We start from the raw sequence: 16,423 nt of genomic DNA on the forward strand, positions 1-16,423 counted from the left end.
TCAGGGTGAGCCACGTCCCAGGGTGGGGAGGAGTCCATGCGCGCGACTAGATGGCCGAGCCTGGGGGAGGCTGGGGTGCAGGCATGGGGATGAGAACCTGCTGAGGGAAGAACGGGGAGCCACCCGCCGTCCCGGGGCCATCCTAGTCCTCACTGGACAGGTGAAGGATGGGCGAGGCCTGAGGTCAAGCAGGCGCCAGAGCCTCCCCGTGCCCTTGCCCCCCAAGGGTCCCCAAGCCCAGAAATGCAGCTCAGGTGACGTGGGCAGAGGGCCCTGGCCCAGGGATGCCGCAGTGGGAGTCACAGCCCAGAGCAGAGGCACAGGGATCCCTGTGGGGGTCCGATCTAGTGTCCCTACAGAAGGCTGAGTTCAGGAGTCCCGGGCGGCAGTGCTACCCCTACAGGCCCCTCCTCTCTGGGCCTGTTTCCCCACGTGTCCTCCCATCTCCCGAGGCAGCTTCACCCCTGCAGCAAATAAATAACACTGCCATTCATATTCCCGGAAACGGAACATTCAGCCCTCCTCTCCCCAATAATGGTGGCTCCATGACCTTTTACACTGTGCTGGAAATAACCACGGCAATGACCCCACTCCGACATCCAAGTCGGGAGACGTGTGGGGCTAGGCTGTGGCTGGGGTCCCTGCACTGGGCAGCTCTGGTCCTCCACTCCACCTATCCCAAGTTGCAGCTCCTCCCCCTGCCCCAGTGCCGAGGGACCACCCCAGCATGCAGAACACAGGGCACTTACCAGGGTGGGTGGGAGCCAGCCAGCACCGCTGGGGAGGGGCCAAGGGTCAGCCTGAAAAAAAAGAGGGAGGGAGAGGTTTCACTCCGGGCCGCTGGGGCCCTCAGCCTGCTTAGGAGTGAGGCAGATGCCCAGTGCGACACTGCTGGTCCTGTCGGCCCTGCACTGGCCATGAGGACATTGAGGTGCAGACAAGGGGACACCAGCTGTGCCAAGTCAGGGAACAAAGGCGTGGGGACTGGAACCACGTCTCTGGGGTCTCCGGCCCCTGCTCTCCCATAGGTACCCAGAGACCCTCCCATGCTCAGGCCGGTGACCCACCTGCCAGGGGCAGCTCAGGCACTGAAGGTGCCAAGGATGGACTGCCAGATTTAGGCAGGGTGCTAAGCCCAGGTAAGGGTGGCTGGCACCCGCTCTGGGGAAAGCCTCAAGCTCTCAAAATAAGATGCATGGCCCTCCACAAGGCCTGGGCCCCCCACAGCCAGCCTGAGGACGCGCCCACCTGGCTTCTCGGCCATGCCCCCCCTCCCACCAGCCTCATGTTTCTCAGTATCACAGGGCTGTGACCTGTCCTGTCCTCCAGAGCAGGGCTGCAAGCACCATCCGGATGGCAGAGGGAGCGGGTGCCCTAGAGGGCAGGGCTCGCCTGGGGTCACCCAGTACAGGAGGCTGAACAGGGGCCCCCAGGGAGATCTATCCAGTCCTGATCCCAGTGGACTCTGAACGTGACCTCATTTGGAAAAAGGATTTTGCATCTGTCATTAAATTAAGGACCTCATCCTGGAAGCCAGATGGATCCTAAGTCCAGAGACAAGTGTCCTTATAGAAAAGACACGGAAGGGACGGCTGAGTGGCTCAGTTGGTTAAGAGCATGAGCGCTGAGCAACAGGGTCGCTGGTTCGATTCCCACATGGGCCAGTGAGCTGCGCCCGAGCTGAACTGCCGCTGAGCTGCCAACAGGTGGCAGGATGGTTCAGCTGGTGAGAGCACATGCTCCTAACAACAAGGTTGCTGGTTCGACTCCCGCATGGGATGGTGGCTATGCCCACCCGCAACTATTGTAAGATTGAACACGGCACCTTGAGCTGAGATGCCATAAGTTGCCGACAGGTGGCTGGATGGCAACTGGACTTGGAGCTGAGCTAGCTGCGTCCTCCACAACTAAGATCAAAGGACAATAACTTGTCTGTTCCCCTTCCCCAATTCCCCAACACTGTTCCCCTCCCCCAATTCCCCAATAAAATCTTAAAAAAAAGAAAGACACAGAAGAGAAGGCTATGTGAAGATAGAGGTGGAGAGTGGCGTGGTGCAGCCACAAGCCCAGGACACCAAGGATGGCCAGCGGTCACCGGAGGCTGGAAGAGTGAAGGAAGGGAGGCTCTCCCTCTCTCCTCCAGCCTCCTGGCTTTCTGGCCTCCAGAGCTGTGAGAGGTGAATTCTGTTGTTTTAAGCCCCCAGCGTGCGGTACTTTGTTTCAGAAGCCGTGGGAAACTATTACGCACGGGGTCTTGGAGACTTGCACACGTCCTTTCTCTGGTTGACTATAGGCTTCCACTCCCAGGTGACCTGAAGTCCTGGGTATGGCGTGCAGGGACAGGCTGGCTCTGTGGGCAGCGCCCAGTAGGCATCCAGCTGGACGGGGAAAATCTGAGCTGGGCTTCCTGGATGTGCACAGCCTCCCTCAGGCCTGGCTCACCACCTCAGCCCTGAAATCTCTGTTAATGGCACAGCCCTGCCCACCAGAGTGTCACCACATGTACGAGAATCTCCCCAGCAGCCTCCTTAGGCCCAGGACGGTGACTGGCCCACAGCAGGGCCGAGAGACAGACCAGTGGATGGACAAATGGGTTCAGTGTCATGTCCACACACGGCCAAGGCCCTGACATGCCTGGACCGTTGCTCAGAGCCAGAGTAAAGAATTGTGACTTACAGCCTATCGGACCCTCAACCACAAGTGAAGGGCAGCGTGGCTGCAGCCAAGGTCCAGCCATGCCCCAGGACCTCTGAGCCAGACAGCGTCCCTGTCCCCAGGAGACAGCAGTGTGCTGGGCTCAAGGAGGTAACCACGGGCCTCTCAGGACTTCCCAGAATGGAGGTGGAGGCAGTCTGGCCAGTCCTGTGTCCAAGGCCAGAGCGAATTAGGGGCAGTGCAGAAAGAAGCCTACATGTACCGCTGCCTGACCAGGGCCTGGGCTTCTGAGGGTGATGGCCAAACTGGGAGGAGGGTGGGGTTTCTACCCTGGGACCCCACAGAGGACTCACAATGCCCACACACCCCGATGCCCCACCGGCCACACAGCATCCAGGGGCCTTCCTCTCCCAGGCCTGGGGTCTCTGCCTCCCACAAATGTTGCCGAGCTGGGCAGTACCCCTCGAGGATTGGAGCAGAGCTGGGCCTCAGTCAGGGCCATGCCTGGTACAGAGCCCGCTGCAGCCATGCCCTGGACAGGGTGAGGCTCCCTAGGAGGGAGGATGGCTGGGCAGGGGCTCCAGGCCGAGGGGCAGGCCGTGGCGAGGGGTGGGTGGGACTGTGGAGGGGTAGGTTGGCGGTGTCGCTTGCCTGGGCCTCTCCCGCCTCAAACCACAACTCAGCAGAAGCGGTTCAGGATTCACACTTCAGTTCATCATAACACTGACAAGTTTCCACCTTTTCATTGCTTGATGAAACTCTCCAGAGAGCTGACGTGGGGGCCCGTCCACCCCCGCGTTCCTGGCCTCTCACCCACCGATGCAATCCGCCCCTCTCGCCAGCCCTGCCCTGCCTGGCCTGAGGAGGCTCACAGCCCTGCACCACAGCCAGTGTGGGCACCCCGAGGCCCCAGGCCGTGCACAGGGTGCCATGCCCGAGAGAGGCCTCAGTCTGTGTCTGCCACCATGCGACGCTGCCCTACCCATGTGATCTTAATAGGCAAGACAGTGCAGTGGTTAGAGGACAGGCTTCTGCGGCAACGGGCCCGGCTCAATCCCTCCCCCCAACCTTGTGGCCCACTCTGAGCCTCAGTCTCCTTATCTGAAGAGAGGGGCTGACAGCCCCTGGGTGGGGTTGTCCCAAGGACCACCTGGCATGGTTGGTGGGGTTACTCCAGGGCACCTGGTCCCCAGGTTTCTATTGGCAACACCATCATCACAGTCATGTAGGGAAGAGAGAGTCTTCTCTCGAACCTCCCGTGGGTCTGGACCCTCGAGCACTCCCGGCTGGCCCAGAGGTGAGGTGTCAGACGCCTTTGCCCCAGGGGTTTGCTCCGCCTGGAGTACCATCCTTCCGCTTCCCCGGCCCCACTCCTGCCTCCTCAGCCCCTGGTCCAGACTGCACTGCCTGAGGGCTGGATCCCACTATCCGCACACAGCCCCCCTCCCCAGCTCCTGGGAGATGCTGTCCCCCTTCACGCTCNTGGCCCCACTCCTGCCTCCTCAGCCCCTGGTCCAGACTGCACTGCCTGAGGGCTGGATCCCACTATCCGCACACAGCCCCCCTCCCCAGCTCCTGTGCCTCCCTGCAGTGTGCCCAGCACACACCAGGTACCTCCTGCAGCGTGCACAGATGGGGGCTCCCCCACTAGCTAGATGTCTCCTAGTCTCCAAGGGGTCCAGTTCATGGGGCTCATTTGCTCAATGGAACCGTTCATCTCACCCCAAGCACCCCTACTTCTCCATCCCCAGGGGTGGGGGGCCTCTGGCTGCATGACATGCCCAGCTCTGCCACGCTCCCAGTGACCTCAGCCAGGCATTTGACCTCCCCCAGCCTCAGTGTCCTTGGTCACAAAGCAAGGCAAGCAGCCTTCGCCTGCTGAGCCGCGGGGAGGTCCAGACCATGCACCCTCCCCCGGCCGCCGAGCCCCCCGCTGCTGCCCACCCTGCAGGGCCCAAGGGGATGTGGTTGGCAGAAATCTGCCAAGCACCTTTGTCGAGACATTCAAAAGGGGACACAGGGTCTCCTCTGAGGTCAGTGAACTGACTCCTAGCCAGACCACGAACCCACAGAGAGCAGGACTTCCCCAAATCCAGCCAGCCCGCCTCTCCCCTTCCCAGGGGGCTGCGCTCACAGTCGGGTCACGCACACACTCTGACTCGCTCGGCACACACTCGCTGGGCCCGGGAAGGCTCTGGACGGCGATTCTGGTGCTGGCTGTCAGGACTGCCACCCCGGCCAGGCAAGAGCTGGGGTCGGTCCCTTCCAGAACAGAGGCTGCCACCAACCAGACCCTCCAGGGGAAGACTCCCCACCTGCTAAGGCCAAGGCAGGAGGGTCATGAGGGCTGGGGGCACTTTCCTGCCTACACTCACCTCTTGTGACAGGAGGGCCAAGCCGATAGGCTAGGGCAGGGACAGGATGCACCCCCGCTTCAGAATGTCTCCCCAGTGCCAGTGTGTCAACTTCGTGGCCCACTTAGTCCCCAGCTGCCCGGATGAACCTCTGCTCTCTCGATGAGGAGGGAGGCTGTGTGGGCTGCAGCCCTGACCGCCCAGCCAGCACTGCCTATGTGACCCGAGCCCGGGATCACCTCACCCATGTCCTGCGGAGCCTGGCTCTAAGGGGCAGAAGGCGGAGAAGCCCTACGGCCTACTCTGGCTCCCACCTGGGCAGAAAACCCGCCATCCGAGGGCCACTGGAGGAGGGCTCCGGGCCCTGCAGAGGAGGCCAGTGGGGACACAGACATGTGCCAGCCCACCCTCCCGGGTGCAGTTTGCCGGTTTTCACCTTATCCCCAGAGCCCATGGGGAGTCTGTCAGGAGGCTCTGCCAGTCACAAGCCCCCACCCTGGACCCTGCTCACTGCTGCTGGTTCTCTCAGGCGCAGAGGGCCTGGTGTTCACCCCGGAACAAGCTCTGGCCAAGAAGCTCAGTTTCCCCTGGGCCTCAGTTTCCCCATCAGTAACTCAGGCTGTCCCAGGAGCTGTTGGCTCAGCGCTGTGAGGAACGCTGAGGCCCAGCACTCAGTGCTGAGCTGTGTGGACAGAGACGCAAATGAATTGCAGAAGCAGGCAGTGTAGATATTCAGAGAGCAGTGTGGTGTCCCTGACAGACAGGGGGATCCCTATAGAGTGATGGCCGAACCCTACTAGGCAGCTGACAAAACTGAGGCCAGAGAATGGCACGCCGTTACCGTTGGGCTGGGCTGGGCTGGAACCATGGGGCTCAGTCTCTCCGGCACACAGCATTACCCCGACCCCCAGATTCTCCTGGTGCTGGGACAGAGGGAGACAGTCAGCGCACTGCAACCTGCCAGCAAATACCACACTTCACCCCAGAATCCAAGCTGGCCCTGCGTTCTGTCAGGGGTTCCCGGGGAGGCAGCCACCTCTGACTCACATCCTTGTGACAACCATTCTGCCAAGACATAGTGACACATCAGCCACTGTTCTGGGAGGGATCTTTCACATGAAGTAGCCAAGCAGGGAGAGCACATGGAAAGTGTCTTGGATAAGAAATAGCTTGTGCAAAGGGCCTGGGGTTGGGGTGAGAGGAGGCACACACCTTCAGACAGGAGGGACAGAGGCAGGCCCATTCCAGACTCACTTGTCAGGACCACATACTCCGCTGAGTGTGGATGGTGTCTCAGACCTGCCCCAGGCTGTTGGCACCGGGGACCTGGTACAAGTCACTTCACTCCCTGAGCCTCGCTTCCTCACCCCCGCCATGGGCTTGTTGGTAATAGCACCCCGAAGACCAAAGAAGGCAGCTCACGGCGACTCTACCACCAGCACTTGGCCCAACATTGGGTCCCAGGGCCTCTGAGGGTAGAGGGTACCCAGCTCAGCCCAGATCCCAGCACCAGGATAAGGTGACAGGGAAACCCAGTGGAGATACTGAGCCATGAAGCTTGTGCTGGTGTGGGATGGGGGTAAGAGGGGGTGGCCAGAGAGGTCCAGCCCCACTGTTGTTTGCAGGAGCCAAGGGTAGGGGCCAGAGGTCAGCCACAATGGGCACACTGCATGGACACCTGCTGTCTGTGGTGCCAGGGAAGCTGTCTGAGCCCTCCACAGTGGCCGCCACCTGCCAGGGCATCCCAGGGTAAGCCACCAGGGACACCAGCCTGGACTCCCGCAGCAGTCAGCGGCCTTGGCTGCTGTCCCACTACTCACTCTTTTGTATCTTTCATGCCATGGTGGCCCCCCTCAGACCCTACAGCTCCTGGGCACTTCACAGCATTTCACCTGGTCAGGGCTCCTGGGTCAAGGCAAAGGGCACCAGGACCCAGGGTCATGAGGTGTGGCCCCAATCTAGGCTCCCCTGGCCCGGGTCTGACCGCCCAGGCACCAGGTTCCCCATCTGTCCAGTGGGTCCTAGCCTCCTGCCCACCCTGCCACAGGCCGGAACCCGTCAAAGCTGTCGTCTACACAACAGGGTCCCCTTCCTCTTCCCGCTCACCTCAGCATGTTAGGGTCTTTCTTCAGTTTTGATCCATTTACTTTTACCCTTACTATTGTTAGGCTGTTTTCAAACATTTTTCTTCTTTGACGCCGTGGATTAATTTTTACTGCGATTTTTTTTTTTATTTGATCGCATTGTCTTTTACTTTGGGCCACTTTATTCCTGAGTCAAGTTCAGGGTGGCCTCAGGAGATCACACGTCTGGGCCGGGTTTTGTCCTCTCCCTGGCTACCTCCTGGGGTCACCCACAGGCCTGCAGAGCGGTGCTGCGGTGGGCAGGGGCCTGGGTCTCTGGCTCACAGAGCACAGAGGGAGGGCGTGAGAGGCAGGGTGCAGGAAGAGGACGGGGCGCAAAAGAAGGAAGGAGAAGCGGCCCGGCCCGAGGGGTTACGGAACTGAGAGCAGTGTGTTCCTCCTCAGCCTGGGAACCCCGGCTTGGGTGCTGGGCTGGATGGCTCACGGCCGCTGGCTCCTGTCCTGGCCCCTCAGCATGGGCCACGGGGGGCCTGGCTGGCCTGCCTGTTCCCAGGCACCCTCACACTGCCCCGTTGTTCGCAGGCCCAGCGAGGAGAGGGTCTGGCCGTGGGCCCCGGGCTGGCGGGAAAGGGGCCTGGCTCTGCCTCCCCTGCCCAGCCCAGGGCAGCCCGGGCCCAGCCTCCGACGGACAGGGCAGGGGACAGGAGAGGCTCTCCATCCAACCGTCCTGCCGTCATGAACACTGTCCCCTTTCTAAGGCTAGTGGTCCCATCCCCCACCCACCCCTCCCTGCTCTGAGCCTGTCCCAGCCACAGCAGAGAGGCGACGCTCAGAGGCGGCTGTGCTCGCTCTCAAGTTCAAGGCCCTCTCCTGGTTGGTGCTCAAGCACACTGGACACTTCGATGCCCTTCCCTGGCCTCCTCACACTGTCCCCAGAAGCAGACTTCTGCCCTGTCTTTGGACCCACGACACCCACTGATGCCCCATAGTGAGGCTGGGTAGTGATGTCCTTGGGTCCCCAGGCAGTCTGGGGGGGTCGCAGAGCCCAGTGCAGGGCTGGAAAAGAGGGCCTCTGGCGGAGGCTCATCCCCACTCCCCCCGGGGACTCCGGGCCGGGCCCTTCCAGCCAGGGCCCCTGGCCATCACAGCCTCAGACCCCCGTGCACCCCACGGCCTGGCTCTCCAGTCTGCCCAGCAGCTCCACGCCCCACCCCTGGCACAGGGGCCTTAGAGCACTGGATCCTCTAAGCAAAGTGCTCTCCTGGCCCCACCATCGGCCCAGAGGGGCCATCGTAGGGCCATCATGGACAGGGCAAATGCTCTCACCCAGCGATGGCCTGATGTTCCCAGAGGCAAGGTGGCTTCTGGTAGTCAGCAGGGCTGGGCACCAAGCCCCAAGCACCAGTACCCAAGGCCTCCGCCTGGCTGGGGCCCCGCCACGGGGTGGGGGCAGCCTACACGGGGTGGGGGAGGAGGCACGGCTCAGTGGTCCCTATAGGGACACCACCCCCTCCCCAGGGAAACAGCCATGGGGTCATGGCACTGTTGGCCAGAAAAGCCAGCAGAGGCCACGAGGTGGGGGCGGAGTCAGCACTACCAGGCAGTGCCCCAGTCTCACCAGCTCCGCACCCCTAGCCCCAGTGGCCCCTCAGTGGGGGTCACTGACTCCGCCCTGGTCCGCTGACTCCCTACCCCCACCACTCACCCAGGTCCTGCCCAAGCCTCTTCAGCCACTGCTTTGGGGGGTGGGGGTCTCCAGACCCCAGACGGAGCTTTGAAAACATAAACCAGCCCCTGCTTGAAACCTTCCCACGCCCCGGGCCCAACCTCCAGCCCCCTCGGCCTTCTCCCTGCCTCGCCTTCAGAGCCTCCTACCAGCACGCTGCCAGACCCGCGGCCTCGCCCCTTCCGCCCCAAGAAGGGCCCCGCCTTGGGTATCCCACACAGCATCTCCTGCACCATCCTTGGGTGCTGCCCGCTGGAACGGGTGCAGGTCTGCGAGGGGGTGGGTGAATCAACATGGAGGCCACTGGCCTGGGCCCAGAGTAGGGCTGCGTCCCTGTTTCCCAAGACGCCAGCCCTGAGCCAGCTGCCCCTCAGTGCCCAGTTGGCAGGAACCTTGGCTTGGGCAGGTCCTCCCAGATCCTCCCCGGAGGTAGGGGTCCTCTTTCTCAACCTTCTTCCTTCCCCCAGCGACTTCCGCCCCAGAGAGGGCATGGCCACCACCAGCCACAGCACTTCACCCTCCTGGTCACATTCTCAAGAAAATGGGAGGGCTGATCTCAGAGGGCTCCTGCCCAACTGGCAAACCTTACGAGGCCGGGGCCCAGGGCCCAGGATGCGTTGGGGACTCAGAAACTCGCTCCATTTTACAGCAAGTGGATGCCAGGTCCACTGAAGTGAGCTCCGGCTGGGCCAAAACCCGGGGCGTGCCCCCAGCCTGGGGCTCTCTCTGGGCCCCTCCCCCAGACCGGGGACAGCTCCCCTGAAAAAAAGGACCAGGCATCAGCCTCCTCAGGGCAGCCCAGCCCAAGGTCTGCCACCAAACTGGGCAGGAGGGTCCCAGTGAGGTCCCAAAGGGAAGTCACCCCAGTCTCCTGCTCTCATGGCCCACGCTGAGCGGTTCCCCTATGTGGCAAGGAGCTGGCACTGGGAGTCCCAGCCTGTAACTTGCCGGGAGGCACAGTGCTGGGGCGAGGCCCCTGAGAGCAGTGTATCTCTCTTCCTGGGTGGATCTGAGAGAAGATAGAAGGTAGAAAGGGAAGAGGACCTTGTGGGGGAAAGGCGGCCAGCAGGGGTACAGCACAGACAAGGTCCTGAGACCGGGGTTGGGATGCAGGGCGGTGGAGGCTGGGGCTCTACCCCAAGGGCCATGGACTCTGACAAGAGCTGGGTGGGTCTGCAGGGAGGCCTTGGTGGCCTGCCACCTCTGCTGCGTCCAGCCCACTGCCGGGGTCACTCTTATGCATCACACCCAGCACCTGTCAGCCACATGCATTCCTAGAGGTCAGGCCCCATGGTGCTGATGGCAAAGGGCAGCCACTTCCTGTCCTGTGCCGAGGGACAGGGGACGTAGCCACTCTATCCTCTGCCCACCAGGGTCAAACCTACCCAGCTGACGACTGACCTTCCTGCCAAGGCCAGCACCCCAGCACTGTGACCTCATGGACACTTGGCCAGGCCTCGGTCTCCTCATCTGTACAGCTCCAGGGCCACTGAGGCCCAGGGCAGCAGTAGTGACTGTGGAGGGTTAACAGCTGGAGCCCCAGCAGGGAGCAGCGGGGGTGGGGTGGGGAGGGCTGTGATGCAAACCTGGAGAGTCTGGAGCAAGGCTGCAGCACAATAACTCATTATTATCTGCCCCAAAACTCTGCCAACCCTGCGGCAGGGACCTTCCAGGATGACAGGGCGCATTTGTCTCTGCTACTGAGCAGAGTTAAACACAAGCAAGGCAGGGAGCGACAAGCCAGCTTCAAATGGCCTGACCCAGCCGGGCCCTGCCTCAGCCTGCAGAGCCTCGCCTGCCGGTGTGCCTGCCTGCCTGTGCTTCAGGTCTGCAGGAGCTTCTAGATCAGAGGTTCTCAAGCTGTGGGTCGTGACCCCTTTGGAGGTCGAACGTCCCTTTCACAGGGGTCGCCTAAGACCATCGGAAAACAAAAAGATACTTACATTACGATGCATAACAGTAGCAAAATTACAGTTAAGAGTAGCAACAAAAATAATTTTATGGTTGGGGGTCACCACAACATGAGGAACTGTATTAAGGGGTCGCGGCATTAGGAAGGTTGAGAACCGCTGCTNACACACGCACTCACACACGCACACTCACACACACACACGCACACACGCACACTCACACACGCACACACACGCACACTCACACACACACACACGCACGCACACGCACACGCACACACCAGGAAGCCAACTGTCAACACCACTTCACCAGGGAAAGCCAGTTAAGAGTACCAACAAAAATAATTTTATGGTTGGGGGTCACCACAACATGAGGAACTGTATTAAGGGGTCGCGGCATTAGGAAGGTTGAGAACCGCTGCTCTAGATGCTCCTGTGGGACTTCCCACTGGGAGAGCACACACTTGCTCTCACCCTTCCCCTGGGCCAGGCCACGTAGGCACGGCTGGGCACATCACCCAGATGAGGCCCTGTGCTTCTTGAGTTCCCAGTCAGGCAGGCGAGGCAGCCCAGCTCGGGGGTGCCCAGGGAGGGTCCCCTGAACACAAACGCTTATGCCTTTTATTAAACTACTTCTGAGAGAGGGAATGGCAAGGGCCAGACAGGCTGAGCTGCTACCTGTGGGCATCTGTCAGCAGGTCTTGCCCTCTGACCTGCAGGTCTGTCCACTCCTGAGGTCCATGTCTGGCCCAGGGCCTGGCACTCAGGGCACCCAGCATGCATGAGAAGAGCGGAGGGGCAGCTTTCTGAAGGGGGTCCACCATTGCCCCGGCGTCAGGGGCTGGGGTGGGAGCAAAGGCCCAAGCCCCCAGCCAGGGCTCCAGGTGGACTATGGGTGCTGCCCCAGACTCCCCAGGTTGTGGGGCCAAGCCAAGGCCCACCTTGCTGGGCTGGGGGCTTGGCTGGCTCCTGCCCCCGCCTCCGGGCAGTCGGCAGGGCTGCAGGGCGGTGCCACAGAACAGAGGGGAGGGATTACAACACCTCCTCAGGCAAGGCTGGAGGAAGTCCTCAAGATGGAGCTGCAGGGTGGAGGGCAGGGAGGCCCCAGCTGGGTTGGACGAGCTGCCTCACAGGGTCCCCGATGCCCACAGTGAGGGCTCGGTGACCATGAGTTACAACTGTCTTTACCCCACTTCACAAGGAGGGCGCGGAAGCCCAGTCGCTCGGACACGAAGGGGACACAGATGGCTCCATGCTGCGGACGTGCCCACTCTGCTTCCTGGAGAAGCTCGGTGCCGACTCAGGAGCCTCCGGGAAGCCTGCCCTGCTGGCTCAGCTCCCGCCTCCCCCTCTGTGGGGGAGCCCCTGCCCCCCAGCACACACGCCACCACCTCGGGGTTGTCTCTAATCAGCCTGGCAGAGCCTGGGGCAGAGGCCTCACCTCCTTCTACAGGCTTGAGCAGGCATGAGCCTACACTCCACCCAGTGGCCTGGAACGGGTTTCCTTGGCAGTGGGCCGCCGCCTCACAATAAACATCTGATTCACAAGGATGCAGAGGACACTTCTCAGAAAGGAGTGTGGCCTCAGGGGATGGGCTGTGGATACCACAGAGGGTGCCCTGCTGACCTCCCCAGGCCACTGCTTCAGGCAACAGAACCCAAACCACGTCCTTCTGGGAGTCCCAAGTGGACCGAGGGTCAGTCACCTCTGGACCTTGGAGCCAGGGATGAAATAAACACCAGTCCTGCCAGCAGGGTCCAGTGTGGTCTGTGACCTGGGACAGGGACAAGCATAGGCTGACCATGCAGGTGGCCTCAGAACTGGAACCTCAGAAGTTCGGGCGCCTGGGGAGAAGGAGTGTGTTGGGGGGACCTTCATCCCCTCCTGGGAGCCCATGCCACCTCAGGCATCATGAGGCCCCCTTGCCCGTGAGAGCCCAGCCCGGGCTTGCCTTTCACTCGAACGGCTCCTGGGGTTTAGGTGCAGCTCAGGAGCCTGGTCCGCAGCCCAAATCCATCAGTGCAGCCCAGAGGCCGGCGTTTCTATCACCTGAGGACCAGGGAGTGTAATTCACTAAGGCGGCTCCGGTCTCCCGGCTGTGGCTGAGAGGCAGCTCCACTTCTCTCAGCGTTGCCCCCGCCCTCGTATGCATAGCCCTAGCCATGGGCAGTGAGGAGGCGTGCCTGCTCCGGGCTACAAAGAACCCCGAATGCTCCCCACCACCATCTCTGGGACTTGGGTGACCCACACGTGGGACTATCTCCGGCCCCTGGATGCCTCGTCAGGGCCACTGGGGAAATCCAGAGGCCTTCTGGAGAGGGACCACCTACCCTGGGGGAGGATTTCAGCATCCTGAGAGCCCTCTCCCTGCCTCCCAGGCCCCTCTGCACTTTCATCCATGTCCCCATCCACACCCTCACCATATCCAGTGTGCACCAGGCGACTCTGGTCAAACTAGTCTGCCACCCTCCCCATTGCCAGCCTTTTGCTCAGTCTGTCCCCACCTTCATGGCTGCCCGCCATGGTTCAGGGAGTCCTCCTCCTGACTGCGAACCCTGCATTCACCGGCTACCTGTAGCCCACATCCTTCAGCCGGGCTGCCCAGTGCTGGCCATGATAACCAAGGTTAGTGAAGGACCACATATGCATGTGTGGGTCTCACTGAGGTCACCTACTAACCAGCCAGAGGGGGAAGAGGAGGCCTGTCAGTCACTGACGCTTGGTGTCCCACCACAGAGCTTCAAGGACAGGCGCCAGGAGGACCTAGGTGGCTCCCCAAACCTGGCTGCTCCTGACAGACTCAGGCCTTTGCCCTGAGACCCAAGTGGGCGGGGACCTAGGACTCTGCCCTTTGCCCCAGACTCCTCCAGGCCTGGCCCCACCCTCACCCCTACCCCCCTGCAAAGGTGGCCCTGTGATCCCTGTTGTCCAGCCCTGAGGGCTCGGGAAAGCAGCCCCAGTGACTCACAGTCACTGAACACCAACCACGTGCCACTGCCAGCCCCTTGGCCACACACAGCCATCCCTGAGGTAGAAAGTGGTCCACTACCCCCATTGTCCAGACCAGGAAAGCAGGGCCCCGCAGTGTGAAGCCTTCTGGCCAAGGTCACACAGCTGGTAGATCCGGCCCAGGACCTCTGTGACCATGCTGGGCCACTTTGTCTCTACGCCCCTCAAGTTCCCATCTGTAGGCGTGCATTCATGCATGCATGTGTGTGTGGGGAGGGCGGAGGGGCTGACTCAGCACCCCACTCCCCTCTGCCCATGGGAACAGGGAGGGCCGAGGTGAGTTTGGAACTTGCCCGCCCTCCTTCTGTCTCTCCCAGGCCAAGCTCCTCGCTGCCTCCTTCCTGTGTGCCTGTGGGTCTCCCTCTAAAGGCCAGGCCCGCTGTCAGCACCCTTCTCTCCATACGGCTGACAGGGACTGGCCTTCCCTCTCTGCCCAGGGTATGCCCCAACACAGGGCAGAGAGCCAAGTCCTGGGAGGAGGGGAGTCTGACAGAGTCCTCACCCCTCGGAGCCCCCATCCTGGCCCCCTGGCCCACCTGCAGTGAAGACCTGGCCCGCAGGGGGTCCCCTGCATGGGTGTCCTGGATAAAGACACAGTGGGGGGAAACACAGGAGGTGGAGCTCAGCCCCCTCCTCTGGTCTTGCAGAGCTCAGGCCAGAGAGGGCAGGGGGCTGACTAGGGTCACACTGCGTCAGTGCCCAGCTGTACTTGAACCTGGAACCCTGCTCCTACTCCAGGAGTCGCCATGGCCCCTCAGACTGTCACCAAAAAAGTCTACGTATTTCATCATCAGCACCATCATCAGGGCGAGTAACATCTCCTGAGCCCCCTTTTGTGCTGGGCCTGGTTACATGCCTCATCGGCAAGGTCACACGAGTCTGGGCCGCACGGCAACCCCAGCCACCCCACACCCAGCGGCCAGCGGCACTGCTGAGAGGCACTTGACTCAGTCAGAATGGCCATCCAACAGGCAGGCACGGACATTGCCAGCATTGATGGATGAGCAAAGCAAGACGTAGAGAGAGAGAGGAGGGGCCGGCCAGTGGCTCAGTTGGTTAAGAGCTCGCTCAAGAGTGAGAGCTCTGAGCAACGGGGTGGCCAGTTGGATTCCCACATGGGCCCGAGCTGAGCTGCTGCTGAGCTGCCAACAGATGGCAGGATGCCCAGCTTAAAAAAAAAACAAAAAAAGTCACAGGGAGAGGATGTGAGGTGCTCAGGGTCACAGAGAGAGTGGGAGCGGGCTTCAGGCTGGCACGGTGCAGCAGAGCTCACACACACACTGACACGCACACACACTGACACGCACACGCACACACACACGCACTCACACACGCACACACACGCACTCACACACGCACACTCACACACACACACGCACACACGCACACTCACACACGCACACACACGCACACTCACACACACACACACGCACGCACACGCACACGCACACACCAGGAAGCCAACTGTCAACACCACTTCACCAGGGAAAGCCAAGGCCCAGAGCCGCAAAGAGCTGGCTGCCGGGAGCGGGAGCGGGAGGGGCCCAACCCACACCTGGAAGGACGTCCCCAACCAACAACTGTGCCACCCACGCTGCCATCCTCTCTGCCACTTCACTGTTCCCCAGAACAAGGGTCTCAGCCCCCCTAGAACCCCGGGGCTCTCAGTCACTCGCACTTCAGCTCCTACAGGCGGCTTTCCTCTCGCCTTCGCTGAACCAGCGGAGGGAAGGAAAGTCTGGATCACAGGCAGGAGGTGGAACATACTCCCCACCAGACCCTTGGAGGCTCCGCCGGGTGGTAGTGTAATGGGGTCCCGCGGCAGCCTTCGAGCCCCAGGGGCAGCAGTGGTCGGAAGCACTAGAGGGACTCAGGACTCGCGACGCCACCGCCCCCCATACCTAGGCTTCCGGGGCGCACCCAGCGCACCTCCGAGCCAGCGCGCTTTTCCAGGCAGGGGCGCCGCCAGCCCCCGCGCGCGCCCGAGCTGACCGCCCCCGCCCGCTCTACGGCGAGGACCCGGCCCAGGGACGGGAGCCAGCCAGAGACGCTACCGCGCCCCGCCCGCCCGCGTCCCGCCGCTGTGCCTTACCCGCCGAGGCTCTGCTCCCGGCCTGTGGGCGCTGCGTCCTGGCGACGGCTCCCGGCTGGGTCGCCAGGCGCTCCCGCCCGCCCAGTCCGCCGCCTGCAGCTGGGTCCCGCGCGGCGCCGCCCCGCTCGCCCGGTCCCGCCCCGCGTGCCCGGCGCCACCTCCCCAGGCTCCTGGGCCCCGCCCCCCCGCAGGCCCCCAGCGAGATCGCTCGGGCGCTTGAGGCTGCTGGGTGGAACTCGGAGTCATGGGGCTCTGAGGTCGGGCTCAGGGACCTCAGGGGGAGGGGGCCCCCACCTTTCCCCACCCCACTCCCAGGGACAAGGCAGGTGTTGGCTGTGGGCATGGACCCACTGTCAGAGCACTGCACACAGTAGGTGCTCAGTAAATGCACGTGAGCGAACAGATACCAAGTGTGTCTGTTCCTTGTGGGTGTCCTGCCCTGTGACACCCGGTGGTCCCACTGTGGGGAGGCGCTGCCCCTCAACCCCGTGATCCTGTCTCAGAGCTGCCCTGCGATGGGTCCCAGGCCCAGAAAGGGCACACATGGCTGCAACAGCGCACATCCCCACCAGGAAGAGACCAGGACCCCTGG

The 16,423-nt window shown here is 62.1% G+C and overlaps 1 protein-coding gene across 3 annotated transcripts in view; it reads right to left on the bottom strand.

Annotated features, from left to right (window-relative positions):
• SH3BP2 (SH3 domain binding protein 2) overlaps nucleotides 1-15,929 on the bottom strand; it is a 35,776-nt gene extending 19,847 nt beyond the window's left edge. The window contains exons 1-2 of one of the 3 annotated variants that reach the window (XM_019658109.1): nucleotides 15,832-15,929; nucleotides 750-800 (exon numbers count right to left, since the gene is read on the bottom strand). Coding sequence is in view for 2 of the 3 variants with exons in the window: in XM_019658106.1 (XP_019513651.1) it covers nucleotides 750-800; nucleotides 8,799-9,055 (308 nt within the window). In the remaining variant the exon portion in view is untranslated. Of the gene's footprint in view, nucleotides 1-749; nucleotides 801-8,798; nucleotides 9,255-15,831 lie in introns of those variants that run through there. The other 2 variants (XM_019658106.1, XM_019658105.1) reach the window with 2 other exon arrangements.
• Nucleotides 15,930-16,423: the final 494 nt, after the last annotated feature.

Source organism: Hipposideros armiger, unplaced genomic scaffold (genome assembly GCF_001890085.2).
Source record: "Hipposideros armiger isolate ML-2016 unplaced genomic scaffold, ASM189008v1 scaffold_282, whole genome shotgun sequence".
Taxonomy (NCBI): domain Eukaryota; kingdom Metazoa; phylum Chordata; class Mammalia; order Chiroptera; family Hipposideridae; genus Hipposideros; species Hipposideros armiger.